Genomic DNA, 17,323 nt, shown 5'->3' on the forward strand with positions numbered 1-17,323 from the left:
GAGAAGTTGATATTTTTTTTATTATTAGGATCTAGGCACCTCGCTATAAGAAAAAATTTAGGCAGCTCTACCTCAAGGTTCTGGGGAACTCAGGACAACTCACAAAGGTGAGATCAGAACAGCTCAGTACAGCTGCTCTTGGGTACCACTTTTTATTATCTGGAGGGTGCAAAATAGGCAAACCCATTGCCCCTGTATCAGAATATACTCATCAAGGAGTTTTTCAGCCTCATTGGTTTGCATCGTATTTGCTGCAGAGCAAAATATATGTTTTGGAAGTCAGATGTGCAAATTGTTCAGAAAGCAGTGAGAAATAAGGTGAAAGACAAGGTCAGAAAATAAAATGCAGCTGAGGTTTAAGGGATTATGATAAAGCAGAAACAGATATTGCTGCTGACTGCAGCATTCACTGTCTTGCTTTGGCTGTGTCAGTGTAGGTGGAAGGGCTCTGGAGAGATGCTTTCTCTGTTGTGCGTAACAGACAAAGTATAGAAAAAGCTGACAGCACAGTCCCATACATAACAATCAACCACACCTATAGCTTTGCTCACTTATCATCATATTAAACTCTCAATGTACAAGAAACATTTCCTCCAAAAGTGTAGTCTAAACTTCTGTTTACTTATCTCTAATCTCTACTGATTTTCACAAATGATTTTATAGCAGAGTATGTGGTGTAAGGGTGATTAGAAAATCAAAACCTGTTTGGCATAGAAAACTAAGTATGTTGCTGTGTTACAACAAGCAAATTATTTGCTCAATTAGCTGCCTTTTGTCAATCAATTGCAACCTGGTAAGTGGATGCAACTTTATGGTATTGCTGGTAGTTATTTTAAGGTTGTTTTGTTTTACCTTGTTCTTCCTTCTCTTTCTCTGCCTTCTAGCATGCACTTAATTCAGGTGGACTCCGTTCAGCGATGGATGGAAGATTTGAAGTTGATGACAGACTGTGAATGTATGTGTATTCTCCAGTCCAAGCCAATCAGCATTGAGAAAAATGAACAAAATGAACTTATGCTTTCCTCACAATATAGTACGTGTGATAACTTGCAGCTGCTGTTAAAAAGAGCTTGGATCATAAGCACAGAGCTGACCAGGATTTCTCAAAAGTTGGAGAGAAATAGATGGCAAAGAGTCCACAGCATGACAGTGAGAGTCAACTGCCATGTGCGTTCAATGATAAATGAATACAATACGTTCACCAGGAATTCTTCAGAAGAAATGCACCAGGTAGGATGCCTTACCTGATGTCATGTTTGTCCTGTTTGTTTTTTTGTTTGGGGTTTTTTTTTTTCTTTGTTTCTTTTGTGTGGTGGGGTTTTTTTGTATTTTTTAAATAAGTAAAACTTGCTGTAATCTACAAGAAGTCCTTACACACCAATATTGGTCCCTTGTTTTAGACTTTTTAATCCCTTTTCAGCAATGGAAGCACTCTTAACTCATTTTGGATCCTATAGGCCTGATTCTGAATGTTAATAATGAAAAAATTTTTGGTTTTGAAGACTACTGGACTAAAGAAATTAGATACCCCATCTGTGAGTTCCTTAGCATTTACTATGTAGAAAATACTATTTTTTTATTTTTATTTTTTTTATTTCAGTTTTATCTCTATTTGTTTTATTCAGAAAAGTAGAAAAAGGATGTCTATATAGGAAATATGTTCCTGGAGGGTTTTCACCTAACTATCATAAACAAGCATTATTTATTTAAAAAGCAATTGTGTGTATGGATATTGCTTTGAAACCACTTTGTCTTTCTCTCTCTACAGTTTGAAAAACTTCTATTAGACAAGTGTTCAGAATTTACAGCATTCACAGAAAGGTAATTTAAACTTTCTAGTTCAAATATTCATTTTGTTATGTTGTAGAAATTCTAATGAGAAGTACAAATCCACTAACACCCTCAAATGTTTGAACTAGAGCCCTGCAGCTGTGAAAGGCTTTCTAAATGGTAGCCTTTGGTTGATGAAGTGAGCTGCTTTTATCTAAACTGCATCCTAATGAAAGATGGGATCTGCTGTTGCACAAAGAATCTGGCATAGACACAAAGCTGCATTCAAGTGCATTTTTTTCAGGGCTTTTCAACATCAGTGGAGAATGTCTGGCTCTAATGATATCAGTGACAAAGTTCCCTTGAAGTTCTGTGGAGCCAAGATTTCAGCTGGTGTAAAAACTTATGTTGCAGGACTGTCATACTGCATGTTCCCGTATGCGCATATGCATGTGTTAGTAAATCAAACTGAAATATATACATACTCCTTTAAATTGGAGTTGTAGGTTTACTCAGCTCTGTGCACTCCAAAATGCTGAGACTGGAAAATAAGAATCTCTTTATAATTCTTCTCATGATATTTCCTCTGCCTAACATAAATTATCCTGTTTCCTCCAGCACAGTTCAGTCCTTTTTGATTTACTTTAAACACTGTGCAACTTGTTCTGCTTGGGAGATCATTGGGAGAAAGATGCCATTTAATTAACAGTAAAGAACATTTCTTGAGCTTTACTACTTTTTGCCAAACCCACACAGATCGGACTTTACTTTTATCTACTACAATGAGACACACTGATTTAATGAGAGCTCTGATCTTGTAGTGTTTGCCCCATATCAGACCTCTCCCTCCTTGTCTGTTTGACAAAAAGTTGATATAGGTGGGTGAAAGAAAGGTAAAGCTTAAAAAGGAATCTACTGTGTAGGTGGAGCTACTGACCAAACCGTATCTTCTGTTACAGTGATGTGCCTCAGTGGAGTATGTTTTGACGAATCAAATGAATGCATTTCTGTGAGAAAGTACAAGTTACTTCATTTGAATTGTATAGTTTTCCATTTTTATCTCATTTGGTTACAGCCAAATATCACTGGTTTCAGGACAGTTATACTAACACTGTAAAGCTGCTGTATGTAATCTTTCTGCATAGGAGGCCAAATTTGGCTTTTGAGTATGCTCTTTATATTTAAATGAACTTTACTTATCTGGAAATGCATCCATTTTGGGTCCATATCTTGCTATGTTAAACTATGACAAAGAAGTAAAGAAATGAAAATTTTTGAAAGCATTTCTTCCATCATGAAAAATGGATATATACAGCTGCAGTTGAAATGCAGGTATCATAGAGTGGATGTAACTATTAGCATAGGTGGAAAATAGCAGAATTACACCAGTATAAACACACAGCATAGCATCTGTGGCAAAATTTGGCCTGCAGTCTGTGAAATAAGTTGTGATCCCAAACTTACTCATTCATGTCCACTGTTGTCTTTGATATACTTGCTATTTGTAGACAAAGCTTTGATTGAAGTCTGGTATAATAGCACAAAGACAGTGTCCTCATGAACAGTTGAATTCTCATTATATCCTGATAACACAGAGCTCAGCTTGATAAAACGATAGTTGTCTGTCTGCATCTTTTTGCCTTCATCAGTTTCCTTTCTCTTTCATTTCAGGTGCATACAAACTGAAGATGAACAGATACTGAAGTCCATCAAGTCTTGTATTAATGAAACGCTCACTACTGTTGCTCAGTATTTTGGCCAGTTGATAGAGCTGGTTTTAACACATGAGGCACAGGTTAGCTTTTAGTTAAAAAAAAAATAAAATAAAATATTGTTGCATCTTTGCATCTTGAGAAGAAAGCATCCGTTAAGACCAGGATCAGAATTATAACTCCCAATTTTCAGCAAACTTATCAGTAATACAAATATCTTGCAAAGAGATTTAGGTGTTTGTATTCTCAGATTCTCCAATAACCTCAAATCCCAAACAAAATGATCTTGTGACTCACTGTTGCTTACTTTTCCTGATGCGTTGCCTTCAATGCAAGGCATCTAATTTCTGGACAATGTCTTGTTAATAAGAACTTTGGACATTTTCTCTTCTTTCCATACAAACGCTACTTTTATAGAAACCTCGAAAAAATTATCTCCTCCTCTCACTGATTCTCATTAAAAGCTTAACTTCTGGGTAGATGTACACATAGCAAGTATCCTTTCACAGCACGCATTTTAAATAGTGCATGCCTTATATCATTACTTCCTAGAGCCTAAGTGTTGTGTACAGGTTTTGTGTGTAACCTTCTAGAAACAGTGCTGTATCCTTACAGTAATGGTGTAGAGTTTCTGGTGGTGATATAAGTACGTAAATGTGCTGAGTAATTAGTCTGAGACTACAAATGCACGAAATGCTGTCCATTTGACCATTCTTGAAACAGTAGTAACTTGCAAGTCTAACCAATCTACAGTCTTACACTGGTTTCTCTCTTGAGATCTCATTAGAAACCCCTTTGCACCCTCTAATCTTCCTCAAATAAGTAATTATGCTTAATTAATTTCTCCATATTTTAGAGCTGATGTTATGCTGAAATTTTATGTTGTCCTGGTAGAAAAAGAGGAAATAGGAGTCTTAGTGAAGAGGAAATAGTTAAATAATATTCACTGTGATGCTAAACTAAAGCTAATGCATACTACTGCTTAAATTCTAACATACCTTGATGTATTAAGATACCAAAATGTTGTGGTTCTTTAAAACACCCCTTGTAATTTAAAAAGGTTATTACTAAAAGGTGAGAACCTCCAGCATGCACTCGCAGAATTACAGTCAAACTAACAAGCTACTTGCTAATGCTCTTGGTTAGGATTTATGAGAGCTACATGAAATGCCACATGTGAGTTGAAGTGTATATATAATTTTGCATATTCCATATCAGTGATTAGGTTGTGGTTGTTTTGATGCTTAGTTGTCTTAATTTGAAAAGCAGTTCTTGCTAATATTTCTATCTTTGCTCACTTTGGCACCTACTGGTACACATGAAATTACTCTGCATCATCTCGTGTATGTTTGTGGCAGAAGGCTTAAATTACAGGTCATTAATGAAAACATTTTGAAAAACAGTTTTCTGAGCCATTCAGTCAGGCTGCATGCCCACATGCCATCAAGCATGTGCCGGGGGCTAGTTTGCTGCTCTGGAACAGACTAGGTGCCTGCATGAGAGGCCAGAACTCTCAGCTTAAATTTTGTACTCAAGAGCTTTTTTTTCCTTAATCAGTGTGTCAGGATTTTATTCAGGAAAGGTCCATATCAACACATGGTTTGGTAAATTATGTCTTTTATGGAACGTTTTTCTAATGCTAAAGTTGGAAGAATATAGTCTATAAAAGAGGAAGTAATTGAATTTTATATAAATAACAGTGTAAAATGTGGGACACTTCCTTGCACTTCTTTCAAAATTGTATTAAACATAAAAATATTTACCTTCTTTCTCCTAGTAAATATTATAAATTCTTCCTCTAATGATTGTATGTACTCTCAGAAAAATCCAATAAGCTTCATATTCTTGACAGCTGTGCTTTTCTGCGAAGTTGCAATGGCACAGATACAAGAGCAAGATAACTACTTACACATATAAAAAGATTTAACATGTTTCATACATTGGAAAATAAACTATATTCCTCTAAGATTTCCCTGTATTTGCCAACGATATTTTCTGTGTAGAGTGAGAATAGTGATGAACCCAGAGCCTTAGAAAGTAGTGTTAGAAAGAATATAGCAATAATCCTTATAAATAAGGTGGAATTCTTGTGTCGCCTTGTGATACCAGCTTCTACACTAAGAGAATCCGTTCCCTTCTGAAAATTTTAATTCAATCTTAGGACATACCCAGTAATAACTTACTTAAGTAGCTGAGGAGCTCTTTATTATATGTTCTCACACACACCCCTGTTTTCTTACTCTATTCATATTTATTTTTAAATATCAGTATTCTTGGTTACATCTATTCAAATGCAATGCTAAAATGCATTACAGTGTTATCAGTCTAACTCCTGCCCATGGGGTTTGTTTTTTTGCCTTTTTCCTTTCTCTGGGTGAGAAGCAAGGTGATACAGATTAAGTGAACTAGACTTTCTGCTGTATCTTACCTTTAAATATAACACTAATTGTTTTCATCAGAAGTCATGTTTATTACCTTCTGTCACACAGAACCTACTGAGACAAATAGAATTGGCAGACAGTATGTGCATCACCGAGTCGGCGATTAGTAGTTTATTCAGCCTTACCCAAGAAGGTGCTCATCTGTGCCGTATCATAGCTAAGGTAAGGAGATATATGGACTAATCAAAAGTAAACTAATAATACAAGTGAGTTATTCTACTTAACACAGTAGTGGTTGTGAGTTTTGTAATTTACAGTACAAGATGGAATTATGTATTCCAGGAGACAATCCAGGTAAAAGATCAAAATTTACCCTGAGAAACTGTTTGGATTCTTTTTCTCCCTTTGCTGCTTTTGCAAACTCTACTCTGAGGAGTATATTACCATAATTATCCTATTAGATTAAAACAACAAAAGGGCTGCAACTCCCAAATCTTTAATAAAGCTCAATGCCTGTGTAAGCAACTGCAGCAGGATGGTAAGCTTCTACATGCTTCTGGACATTGAGTCAACTGTGGTTGCCTTTGTGCCACCTGAGGTATTACCGCACCTTTCAGCATCTTTGGTTATTTTTTTGTCTTCCTGACAGTACTTTTTAAATACCAGGCATGTAAGTGGAGAGAAATTGGCCATGCATATGGCTGACTACACAGAGAAATGGCAAGTCCTCCTCAGCTGTGTGTACAGAGGAGGTTAGAGATATTATTAGACATGTACTTTTAGAAATACTTCATATCCATTAGTTTTCTTTTCCAGAGAGGCATCATTACAGTTAATTCCAGCAGTGTGTGTGTTCTCGTTACAGAGTAGTTGATTCTAACTTTTGGTATACATGAATCAGTCATGCCAAGATCAATGATACTGGCAATCCCTGCAGTGTTTGCACCTTTGGGGACAGCTGGATATTGAACAAGTGGGAAAGGCAGGGTATTAGGTGAGATCAAGTACAGGATAATCACTACTGCAGTGTATATAGAAAGAAGAAAACCTCCTTTCCCAAACTTGTGGAATAGTGTGGCAATCCCTTGTCCTGCTCAGAGATGAGCTTGAACAGTTGCATTTAATTAGTTTTACTTCTGATCTGCCTTTAGATGAATATTTGCACTGTAAAAGGTACCGCTCTGTTCTGAAGGCTGTGAATGAGGTAGATTCAGAATGAGAACGACAACATGAGAGGTTTAATTTTTTCTAAATCGGTATTTGAGCTCCACTCAGTGGTATTTGAAAACAATGTTAAAACGTGCAGAACTAACAAATTGAGGAAAATTGGTTTGTGCTTTTTATCATTGCATAAATTCTGTAACAGTTTCATTTAGCAGAAATAAGGTCTGACCTTCCATAAATCACTAAATTACTTTACTACTAAAACCTGGATGTGTGGCAGATTTACAAGTGATGAAATGCATCCCCTTAAGCAAAGAACCCTAAGTGATGTTTGGTTGCCAAATTACAGTGGTGATTGCACCACCTGTCCTCTGTCTGTTTCCTCTGTGAAATACGTATGTCCCAACTCATCATCATCTTTCATCTTCTGTATTGCCCGAGTTACCTGCATCAGTGACCAAGGTGGCTGAGGACTTTTAACAGAACAGAATTTTAAATTCAGTCACTAGAGGAACCAGCTATGACAGTGAAAGTACAGGGTGACGGAAGGGGAGAAATCTGGAACTGCCCCACTCATTAAGAGTGTGACAATAGGTTCAAGTTTTGCAAAGATCTCAAAACTTCCCACAGGTACTGAAGTTCCCTTCAGAGCTGTCATTTTATCTTTGGTAAAATCTAGCCAGCGAAGCACAATATTCATTTACAGTAAATGCAAAACTCAATAAATCTGTTCATGTAACCTTGAAGTCCTACAATGATGTCTTCACAATGTGTGATCTTGTGGATCACTGTTGTTAGCTTTTTCCTGTCCCATGTTATAGATCACACAAAAAGCACACAAAAAATCTCAGACATGCAAACAAAGAATCATGATAATATTGTAAAGCTACAGTATTGTAGGAACTGGTTTCTCACTTTACATTTTGGTAAGGGCCTCAGTATTCTCTCTCCCCTACTGTCCTTCTCCGTCAATATCTTAACAAAATTTAAAAAGGCTTTAAAATGCTTCCCCTATGCTGAAGTGTAATCTATAATTTTATTCCACCTAGGGATATTCTCTTTTTTCCATATTTGTTTTTTTCATGTGAAAAAGTCATGTTGCTGACTCACCCTGGCAGCCAGCTAGTAGTTCTCACCAGCTGTCAGAACTATGAAGACACAAATGAGTAGTAGCAATGGTGAGATAAGAAATGAACGGAGAAAGCCTAGATACTAATAGAAAGGGTGAATTCTGAGCTAATAGAATAACCAATGTGGAGCTGTGAGTTTTGAACCCAAATCTGTAGTGTTTGTCTACAAGCAACTAACTACATTGGTGGCAGCATAATGAAAACTCCACCAGTTTAGATAATTTTAAAAGCAAAAAGAGAAAATGAGAAAAGAAAGAACCAAGTAGAGCATTTGTTACAACTACTGGGGAAAAGTTTTAGGTTTCTGTCTGCAGTTCAGTTTCCTACCCTTGGAACCAAATACAGCTAAAATCCTTCTCTGTTAAGTCTTATGACACATACTTAGGCATCAAACAATGTGAATAAATTGCTGTATTATTTTCTCAGGTAGCATTTTAGGGATTTATTCACACAAGTTTTTTTTATTACATTGCATCTATTAGGTTTTGATCCTAGGATCTTTCATATTAAACATTTAGAAGTTAGTCTTGGTCATTAAAACCCTACCTTCATGTTCTGAGAGCATAAGGAGAAGTTAAAAAACAGAAATCCTAAATTTTTAGCAGACTTGAGCAGTTGTTGAAAATTAGCATTACTTATGTAGACTGGTTCGAAATTGATTTCTCTGTAACAACCACAAGAGACAGTAAAAATCAGTTCCAGAGTTACAATAAATAAATGCTGGGACACAGAGTGATAAAGAAAAAAAGTCTTTGTAAAGAAATCTATTTCACAGATGATAATTAGAGTCTAATATTGAACTGGATGCTACAATAATAGCCTCCTAAAAGAGGCAAAAATGAAGATAATGAAGATAGCCATGCCTGCTTATCACACCCTTCTTTGGAGAATGTTTGCCTATTCAAGTTGCATATGGATGTGCAGAAGATCACTTCTAACATATTTTAGCATTCTTTTATGTCACTTCCTTTTCTAAAAAATATTTACTGTGAAGTTTTCTTTGGACATCATCTTTCAAGCTAATTGTAAATATTGACCTCCATCATGAGGAAAGACTTGATGAGAATTCACTCTACTTTGAATCATTTCAGACTTAAACTGCAAAATATTATGGTTTAGAGTTGGATGCCTTTTCTTCCACCTCTCTTTCAGATACTGCTTCACAGAGTATGCAGAGCCTGCCCCAGATGGAACTTGAATTACAGCAAAAGCTGTAAATCTGTCGTTTGGTCAAAACCTGGAAATGCCAAAAATTCTGCAAAAGATAAAAAAAAAGCATGCTTAGATGTCTTGAGTGCTTTTGGAAAGGAGCAAGTTAATCTCCAAACCTCAGTGCTCTTATGTTTCTTTGATTGCTACTGTTTACCCGTTTGACCAATTTGTGTAGCCCTGTCAGAAGGAATAGTTTTGTCATCATTGCAGAAAATACAGGGGACAAATCATGAAAAAGGTGAATAAGTCCTGAGAAATGCAAGAGATCCCAGTGAGGGGAGTGCTTTTGACAAGGCATAGAATCAGACTTGGTATTTTCTGCATATTCCATATTTCACTTAGCTCTCTAGGTTCTTTGCTCACGATCGGTATTTTACAGCTTGGTAGTGGCACATAGGGCACAAAATAGTTTAGATCTTCTCCTGACAAACTCGCTAATAAATCACTTCCTGCCCATCAGAGGCAAAAGCAGGGAATCATTTGTCATAGGGAAAGCTTGAGGCAAATGTGCCAACATCACTTGAGCTTTACTAGTGTTGTCCATGAACTTCTGTTTATTATGACCAAAGCGGAGTATTGGATAATCTCTGATTCCATTGATCTGTGGGTACTTTCAAACTGAGAATAAATAAATAAAATCTCCAGTTACCTTAGGTTTGGGGACAACACTATAATAGCTGATTTTCTGTATTTTTCATAGATAATTTAATTACTGCTTGGGTGAAACATCAATATTCTTTTGTGGAAGAAAAAAACAAAAATCCTTTTGTTAGTGTACTTCCATTTTTATTTTAAAGGCTGAGAAATGTCTTTCTGTGGTAGGCTATATATAACAGTATAGAGATACACGTGCACTTCTTACAATTCCAGAAATAAATTCTACTTTGAGCAAACCTCAGTAAGCCTACTGCTTTCACTAATGTCACGGAAATTGCATATACATGTGCAAAGACATAATATAAAAATTCTATCTTAAAAATATATTGAGGTATTAATTTTGTCTAACTTTCTTAAAAATTGGCATAACTTTCTGTTAAACAGAAAACTGTGCTTGCTCTATTATTCTCCACTGTATTCTGGCACAAAAATGTAGCAGAATTCTGAAAAGCGAGCAGAGTCTAAATTGGAGTCCAGAAGTTTTATATTAGTATGTCCTGTTGAGTTTTCAAATAACACAAATGGCTGAGGAGAAAAAGATTATTTCTGTGAATCTGAAAAATATTTTTATAGAAGCTACTGAAACAGGCTTAAAAAGAAGGGTATATATTACACTTGCTCCATGATTTCAACTTTTTAATTTACTACAGTCAGCCTAATACTTTAGTCTGAGATCTTTCATCTATCAATTTTTTAAATTCTTTCCTTTTCATTATGTCTGCTTTAACATAATACAAGGCATCTGTAGTCTACCTCATGGCCTAACATTCTGAAATGCAGAACAATAAAAAACCCAACCAAACACCACATGAAGTGCTTATATTCTCTGTATGTAATGATATCTTTCCATTTATTATGAACTTTGCTAACATACATGTTTACAACCTGTATTGGAAATGATTAAGGATAGCTACTTTATGGATGTATGTACACTCAAGTCTTTGTCATGATTGTCATATTTAAAGAAAAAAGTTTAGGAATGCAAATATTATGTATTAGTGGGTGAAGATATAGACTGTAACTGTATAACACTGTATAGGAACACCTATTTGGACCTTCTTTTCAGTGGCTCTTCAACCATATGATCTTCTGTTTCGTATTTTATCATTAAGTATATATTGTATGCAGTTCAGAAATGTAGTGGAATGGGAAATACATGCTAACAAAAATCTGGTTTAAACTAATAGCATATGGTTGTGCTATCACTTAAGTGTCATTTCAATTGCTGCCCATTAATAATTCTTTGTAATTTTTGCATGAATGGCAAGTTTAATTTAAACTGTGCTTGTAATTGGTAAAAGTCAATCGCTTAAGCACACCTCCCACTGAGGCTATATTACTTTTTCATTGCTTAGTGTATAAGCATTAATCAATTTGAGTTCTCTGTGTGAGCTTAACATCCTCTTTGTTGGTGCTGTAATGATAGCTAATTTGGATAAATTACTAAAGGAATCTGCTCCCTGTCCCAATCTTGTTTTGATACTGGAGAAATGTTCAGTGCTGCTTTTATGATTTTTTTTTGTTTACTTGTTTTTTTGGTTTTTTGTTTTTTCCCTGCAGGAAGGAGGTGTAGTTGCTCTCTTTAAGATTTGTCGCCAGGATTGTTTCAGGTGTCTTTATCCCCAGACATTGAGAACATTGGCATCCATTTGCTGTGTAGAGGAAGGGATGCACCAGCTGGAAAAGGTAGGCACTTTGGAATTCTTTGTTGACTGCATCATAAAACAGAGAAGTCCTGTCTTCAATCTCTTCTAGGAATTGATAGCTAGGTGGTGTTTGGTACTGTGTTCTACACTCCGCTCAGTTTTTCTGTGCTGAACACATCTTTGGTCTTTACAAAATTAGTCGCAGCAATGACATTATCCTAATCAGTTGCTTGCACAAATAAGCTTTCTAAGTGGGGATAATCTTCACAAAACAGGTAAACATGTTAGTGACTGTGCCAAAGTGTATTTTTCTGGTGGTTGGTTTGTTTTTTTTTTTTTAAAGAAACGCCAATGTTTTAAACAAACCTTAAAAGACAGAAAGCTTTATACCTCTTTAAATCCTTTCCTGATGCTTGGGTAGGGTACCTACGTGTGCAATTGCAGTGCCTTGTGAGAGGTGTAATTGCACAGAAAGAGCTGGCATGGCTATAGCAGTTAGCCAATAGAAAAATGTCTGCTAATTAACAGCAAGTCTCAGAAAAGCTAATTTTAACTGGGACAGCAAACATCAAAGTATTATCCAGATAAAATTATATCATCTTCCTAGGCCTTTTTCCTTTCTCACTTTCACCACATACTGCTGTGTTTTGGAAAATGAACACTTCTGGTCACTAAATCATGATTTCATCCTTTGTATTCATAAAACAGTCATCTTCTACAGCTGAATAATGGCCTCTTCAAGTTAATGATAAATGATTTCACTGCCACTTTACATTGAAGTATCTTGTAATTTACTGCCCAGAATTCAAGCAAACCGTGACACAACATCTGCAGCAAAAAGCAAGTCTCTGAGCTTACAGTAAATGAAGATGACTTAATTTTTTTTTTTTTTTGACATAATGCTGCTTCAGACTGACACCAGAATCAGTCTAAAAGGATCTTTCATTATGTCCATTATAATAGTGGAATTAATAGTTAGAAAAGGAAAAGATTGATTCAACTCACCTGGTCCAATTCCTGGCAGCATCAACATGCATCTAATATGGCCCATATCAAAGCTGACAAAATAGGAGTTGTAGAAAAAGTGATAACTGTCAAGCTCATATGTAATTGATTTACTTTAATGTTGGTCACAAGTGAAATTGCTCAAGGTAAACTTTGTCACAATCAGGATTGGAGTAGGGTTTAAAGGATTTTTAGCTGAAATCCCTACCACTCCTTTCAGTAGTTCAGTTCAGCTGGACCTTCAATTCTTCAATCACGTCTTGGCAAAACCTAAGTCTGCAACATGAGGAGTGGGATGTTAATCCTACTCACCTGAACAGCACAGACAAGTTCGATGTGAGTATTTGGTTATTACTTTGCCAACCTCTTTGCCTAAAATTGTGTTGCTGCATATGTTCCATGGGTCCAGTACATGCCTGGGTTTCTGGTGGAAGAGAATGGGATATTTCGTATATCAAAAGAAACCAGTTTTCCCTGCAAGGAGGTTAATGTCCCTCTAAATGCTAAAAGTTAAACAAAACAGTTCAGTATAATGCTATGTCATCTCTAAATAATTTTTCAGCTGGTGACACCCCAGGTTTGCCAGTTTATAGAGATGAAGAAGGATAGTGAACAAGAAAGTTTTACTATTCTCTGTACTCTTTTCACTCTTCTTGTACATCTATTTAGAAGCAACAAGATATTCTGACCACAGGGAAACTACGGAAAGTATATGGAACAGACAATCAGTATTTTGATGTCATAAGTACTATTTTTTTAAATTTTTTTATATTGTCATTTTTAAATAAGAACAATTTTTCCCTTTCAAAATTTGAAGGACTTCTGCAAAGAACAAAATAGCGGGTTAACAATATTAACATTCCTATCATTACAAAAAGTGCCATAGAACTTCTTGTCTGGCAGAAAGGGCAGCTTCTGTTATCCAACTAAGTCCTGGGTGGTGGTGAAGCATTTAATTTGCTCTAATGTGAATATCATTATGCCACCTAGTGCATTAAAACATCAGTGCAATTTGAACTTGATGTTTTATGACAGAAATAAAGCTTGGCCTCCAAACAATTCAGATTAGGCAATCCAAGATTAAAAAAAAAAAAAAAAAAAAAAAAAAACACCCCCCCCCCCCCCCGCCATTTTTCAATTAGATTTCACAACCATTAGTGTTTAAAAGACCACTTAAAAGAAAGCAGCAAGAGCTCTTCTTTCTGATAGAACATTTGTCTGGGAGGTAAAGTAAAAGGGGGTGAAACACTTTCTACAGTAATTGCAGTGCTTTATTACTAAAGATGTCAGGAATATTGTTATTTGTCCAATGGTCTTTGATCTTGCTAATTCAGTAGCAATGCAAGAAGGTAACAAGAACATCTATGTTAATGAAGATGGTTATTTAGAAAGCAAACAAGGAAGCCAGTAAATCACAAGAGACAATCCAAGTAGAGAGTACTTTAACATTTTTCTTGGGTTTGTAAGGCTGTTGAACATTAGACTTTCTTTATAATTAGTGCAAATTTAATGCGACTGATGTTATACTGAGCTTAAACCATTTGTTCTGGTGAATTTTTTGGATTGCAACGTGGAGATCCGTTCTCATTTATTATGAAGGAAATAAAAATTGAGTGCTTATTTCTAAAGATGTAAAAAATTGCCTATTTTAAGCAAAAATATTATTGTCAATATTTTAAAAAATAATTCTTGTTTTTCCCAGCCACACATCTTTAAATACGTACCTGCACTACTCCCTTCCCAGCACACTTGAAAATAGCCGTTGTTACTTTTTCAGCAGCAATCTGATCTTTCCTGTAATTACAATGACCAAGTAGTTGTTGCAATGACTAGCTTTTACTCTTTTAGGTGAACCTAGTTGGCTGTGTATACAATAACACAAAATCCATTGGTTAAAATGCCAGTTTTAGAATAGTTGTTACTTCACTTGCAAGTGCTTTACTGGCTCTTGAAAAGAGCCAGCAAACTGTAGTTCTTCTTGTACACTGAACTGCAGAGCTCCAGGAACTCAGCAGTAACAAATTATGCAACTAAAGTAAAAAGAAAGTGAAGAAACAGGTTTATTTCGTGACTGAGGTCTGTGTGTAAATAAATGTTGTGCTACATAAGCTGTGCTCCACAAGTGGTAATTTTGGTGCTTCAAGCTGCTTACAGATGGCTAGTAGTTTGGTACATTTTAAGTTCATAATCGACTGTGACACCTGCAGGTTCGAAATAATTTTTTGGCTGCCTGACCAGTCCCACTTCAGAATTTTCCTCCTTTGTATTATTACTGTAGCTGCCCATCCTTGGTCCCAAGAGAGCTTTATCTGTGTCTTGTGGCACTTGAGCATGTAAAGTTTTTAGGAGAAAGTTCACTGCATCATCAAGGATGGTTATTCTCTGCCTAGGCATTCCAGAGTTTGTGCAGAGGCAACATCATACAGGTAATAGATAATACAGGAAAATAGCCAAGATCACTAAAACCAGAACTGCAAGGAGTTTGGGGGAGCTAGAAAACTCAAGAACAATGTTAGTGCTGCACATGCAGGCCTGTTTTTGTATTCAGGCCTGAAGTTTAGGACAGAAATACAATGTTGTTGTAGGAGACTGTTTCTCAGCATAGACATTTGTTGAGGATTCTATAACAAAGAATATCTGAACCTTCATGAAAACTTAATTCACCTCAACATTTCTCATGTAGGAAGGACTGTTGAAGGCACAGAGCTGGAAGAGGTTAACGTGTATTTCATGAAACTTAAGATGAAAAATAGAATTAAATTTAAAAAAGGGATTTTAATGGTCTGATAATGTACATCCTGCAAATTACATTAGGAATAATTGTACTTCAAATACCACTTTCATTGTAAAGACACTCAATCTAACAGACATTGTCTTAAACATGAAGGAACCTTGGCTGGAAAAGGGGGTTTGTATTTTAATACAATTGTACAACTTTAGCACGTTGTTTGCCTAAAGGAGTTCTTGAGCCCTTTCCCTTCCTGAGGCTGCATTAGGTCCTTGTTTTTCAGAACTCTCTTAACAAAGGGTCTCTTATTACATATGCTGACATTAAAGACTGTGGCAGTTTCTCTGCTACAGGTTAGTTGTTAGTCCATACAATGCTTTTTACTGACTGGTGCTGGAAGTCATGGCTTTCCTATTTTTGCCCTGCACTGAAGCTCAGTTGTGTGATTTTCACTGAAGCAAGCTTCTTGCTGCAATAAAAGAAGTGCAGAATTAGTTCAGAAATAAATAGCAAAGATAGTGCAATGCACTGCATTTTTCACTGTGCATGTGTAACATTATGACATTAAAAACCTGCAACTCAGCTGGGACCTAGATTAAGGCTCAACTGCCACAAAACCATAATGATTTAAACAAAAAGTCATTCTAGCAGCTGCCTAAATATTAATGCTGTGGAGTGTGTGTTTACTTACGTTATTTAAACTACTTCAGAAAGCAAGACACCTGGAATCAACTCATTAAAGAGAAGATATTCTAGAGAGATTGGTGACAGTAGTTGTTACTTTCATTAATAAAACCTTTTTAACAAATGACACAGCTTTTATTGCTGTGCTTTAAGCAAACTTGCCTAGGTAGAGATCAGAAATTGCTTTGAATCCTTCATTTAAGGCATTTTATATCAAATTACTTAATTCCAGGAAAAGTGTCTGGAGATAGGAGGAAGCTGGTTAAAAGCGTACAATATTTGTGGGTGGGAAACTATGAATTTCATGAAGACTTCTTAAACATGAGTGACCTTAAATCCATTGTTCATGGTGAACACAGTCTGATTTTTAACAATCTTTAGCTTATACACAATAATAATTTCTGCATGGCAGAGATACAGTCTGTCAATGATACATCTGAAAAACAAGCTTGTGGTGAGAATTAAGTAGAATGTTTGTTACAGAACCTGCAACTACAACTTATGTGCAGCTTCACTGAGCTCTAACCACTCGGGAGTTTTGTTGCAGATGAAGTGTATGTGTTGCCTTAAATCACAGCTACTAAAATCACTAAAGTTTGTATAGCTGTACTACGACACAGAGGCGAGGATTATGGAGAAGGCTTTGATTATGAGAGCTTGAATGACCTTGTATGAGAGTCACCACATCTAAAATCTGGACACAAAAGTTAGCTAGCGGCCCGTGGATTTCATTGTCATAGCATGTTAATGCTCCACAACAATGAGGGTGTTTATTTTCATAGTACCTGTTATATGATGAAATAACTTCGTACCACAGAAGTTGTTAAGGGGCCCTTATCTCCCACTAAACCAGGTAACATGTAAAGTTATTCATTCCAAGTTTTTTGTGAGTCATGTTCTCAACACTGCTTTATGAGAGGATTGTCCTTCTTGTTTGTTTCTTGAAGTAGTGCTTGTTTACAGGAAAAACGTGAAGCTTCCCAAATGACTGGGAAAAAAATGGAAACTTGCTTTCTGCATGCTTAAAAGCACAGGGCACTGGCTTATGTGCTATAAGAACATGGGAGATGATTTACATGGAAAGAGTTCAAGTGATGTGTTCCTTTTACAGCCCTTTGGCTGGAGAGTCATCTCTGGTTTGTATAATACACCTTTTTCCATCAGAGAACGTTGTTTTGGCTCATCTTCCATGGCCATTTGCAGCCAGTCTTTGAAATCACACTTGTGAAGTTAT

At 36.1% G+C, this 17,323-nt stretch overlaps 1 protein-coding gene across 1 annotated transcript in view; it reads left to right on the plus strand.

Moving 5' to 3' along the window:
- The window catches only part of INSC (inscuteable homolog (Drosophila)), an 89,748-nt gene that overhangs the window by 27,534 nt on the left and 44,891 nt on the right, over nt 1-17,323 (plus strand). Inside the window, exons 2-6 of the mRNA XM_010024420.1 lie at nt 885-1,230; nt 1,769-1,821; nt 3,442-3,565; nt 5,972-6,085; nt 11,587-11,712. Coding sequence (XP_010022722.1) covers nt 885-1,230; nt 1,769-1,821; nt 3,442-3,565; nt 5,972-6,085; nt 11,587-11,712 — 763 coding nt within the window. The remainder of the gene's footprint in view (nt 1-884; nt 1,231-1,768; nt 1,822-3,441; nt 3,566-5,971; nt 6,086-11,586; nt 11,713-17,323) is intronic.

This window comes from Nestor notabilis, unplaced genomic scaffold (assembly GCF_000696875.1).
Source record: "Nestor notabilis isolate BGI_N333 unplaced genomic scaffold, ASM69687v1 scaffold6501, whole genome shotgun sequence".
Lineage (NCBI taxonomy): Eukaryota > Metazoa > Chordata > Aves > Psittaciformes > Psittacidae > Nestor > Nestor notabilis.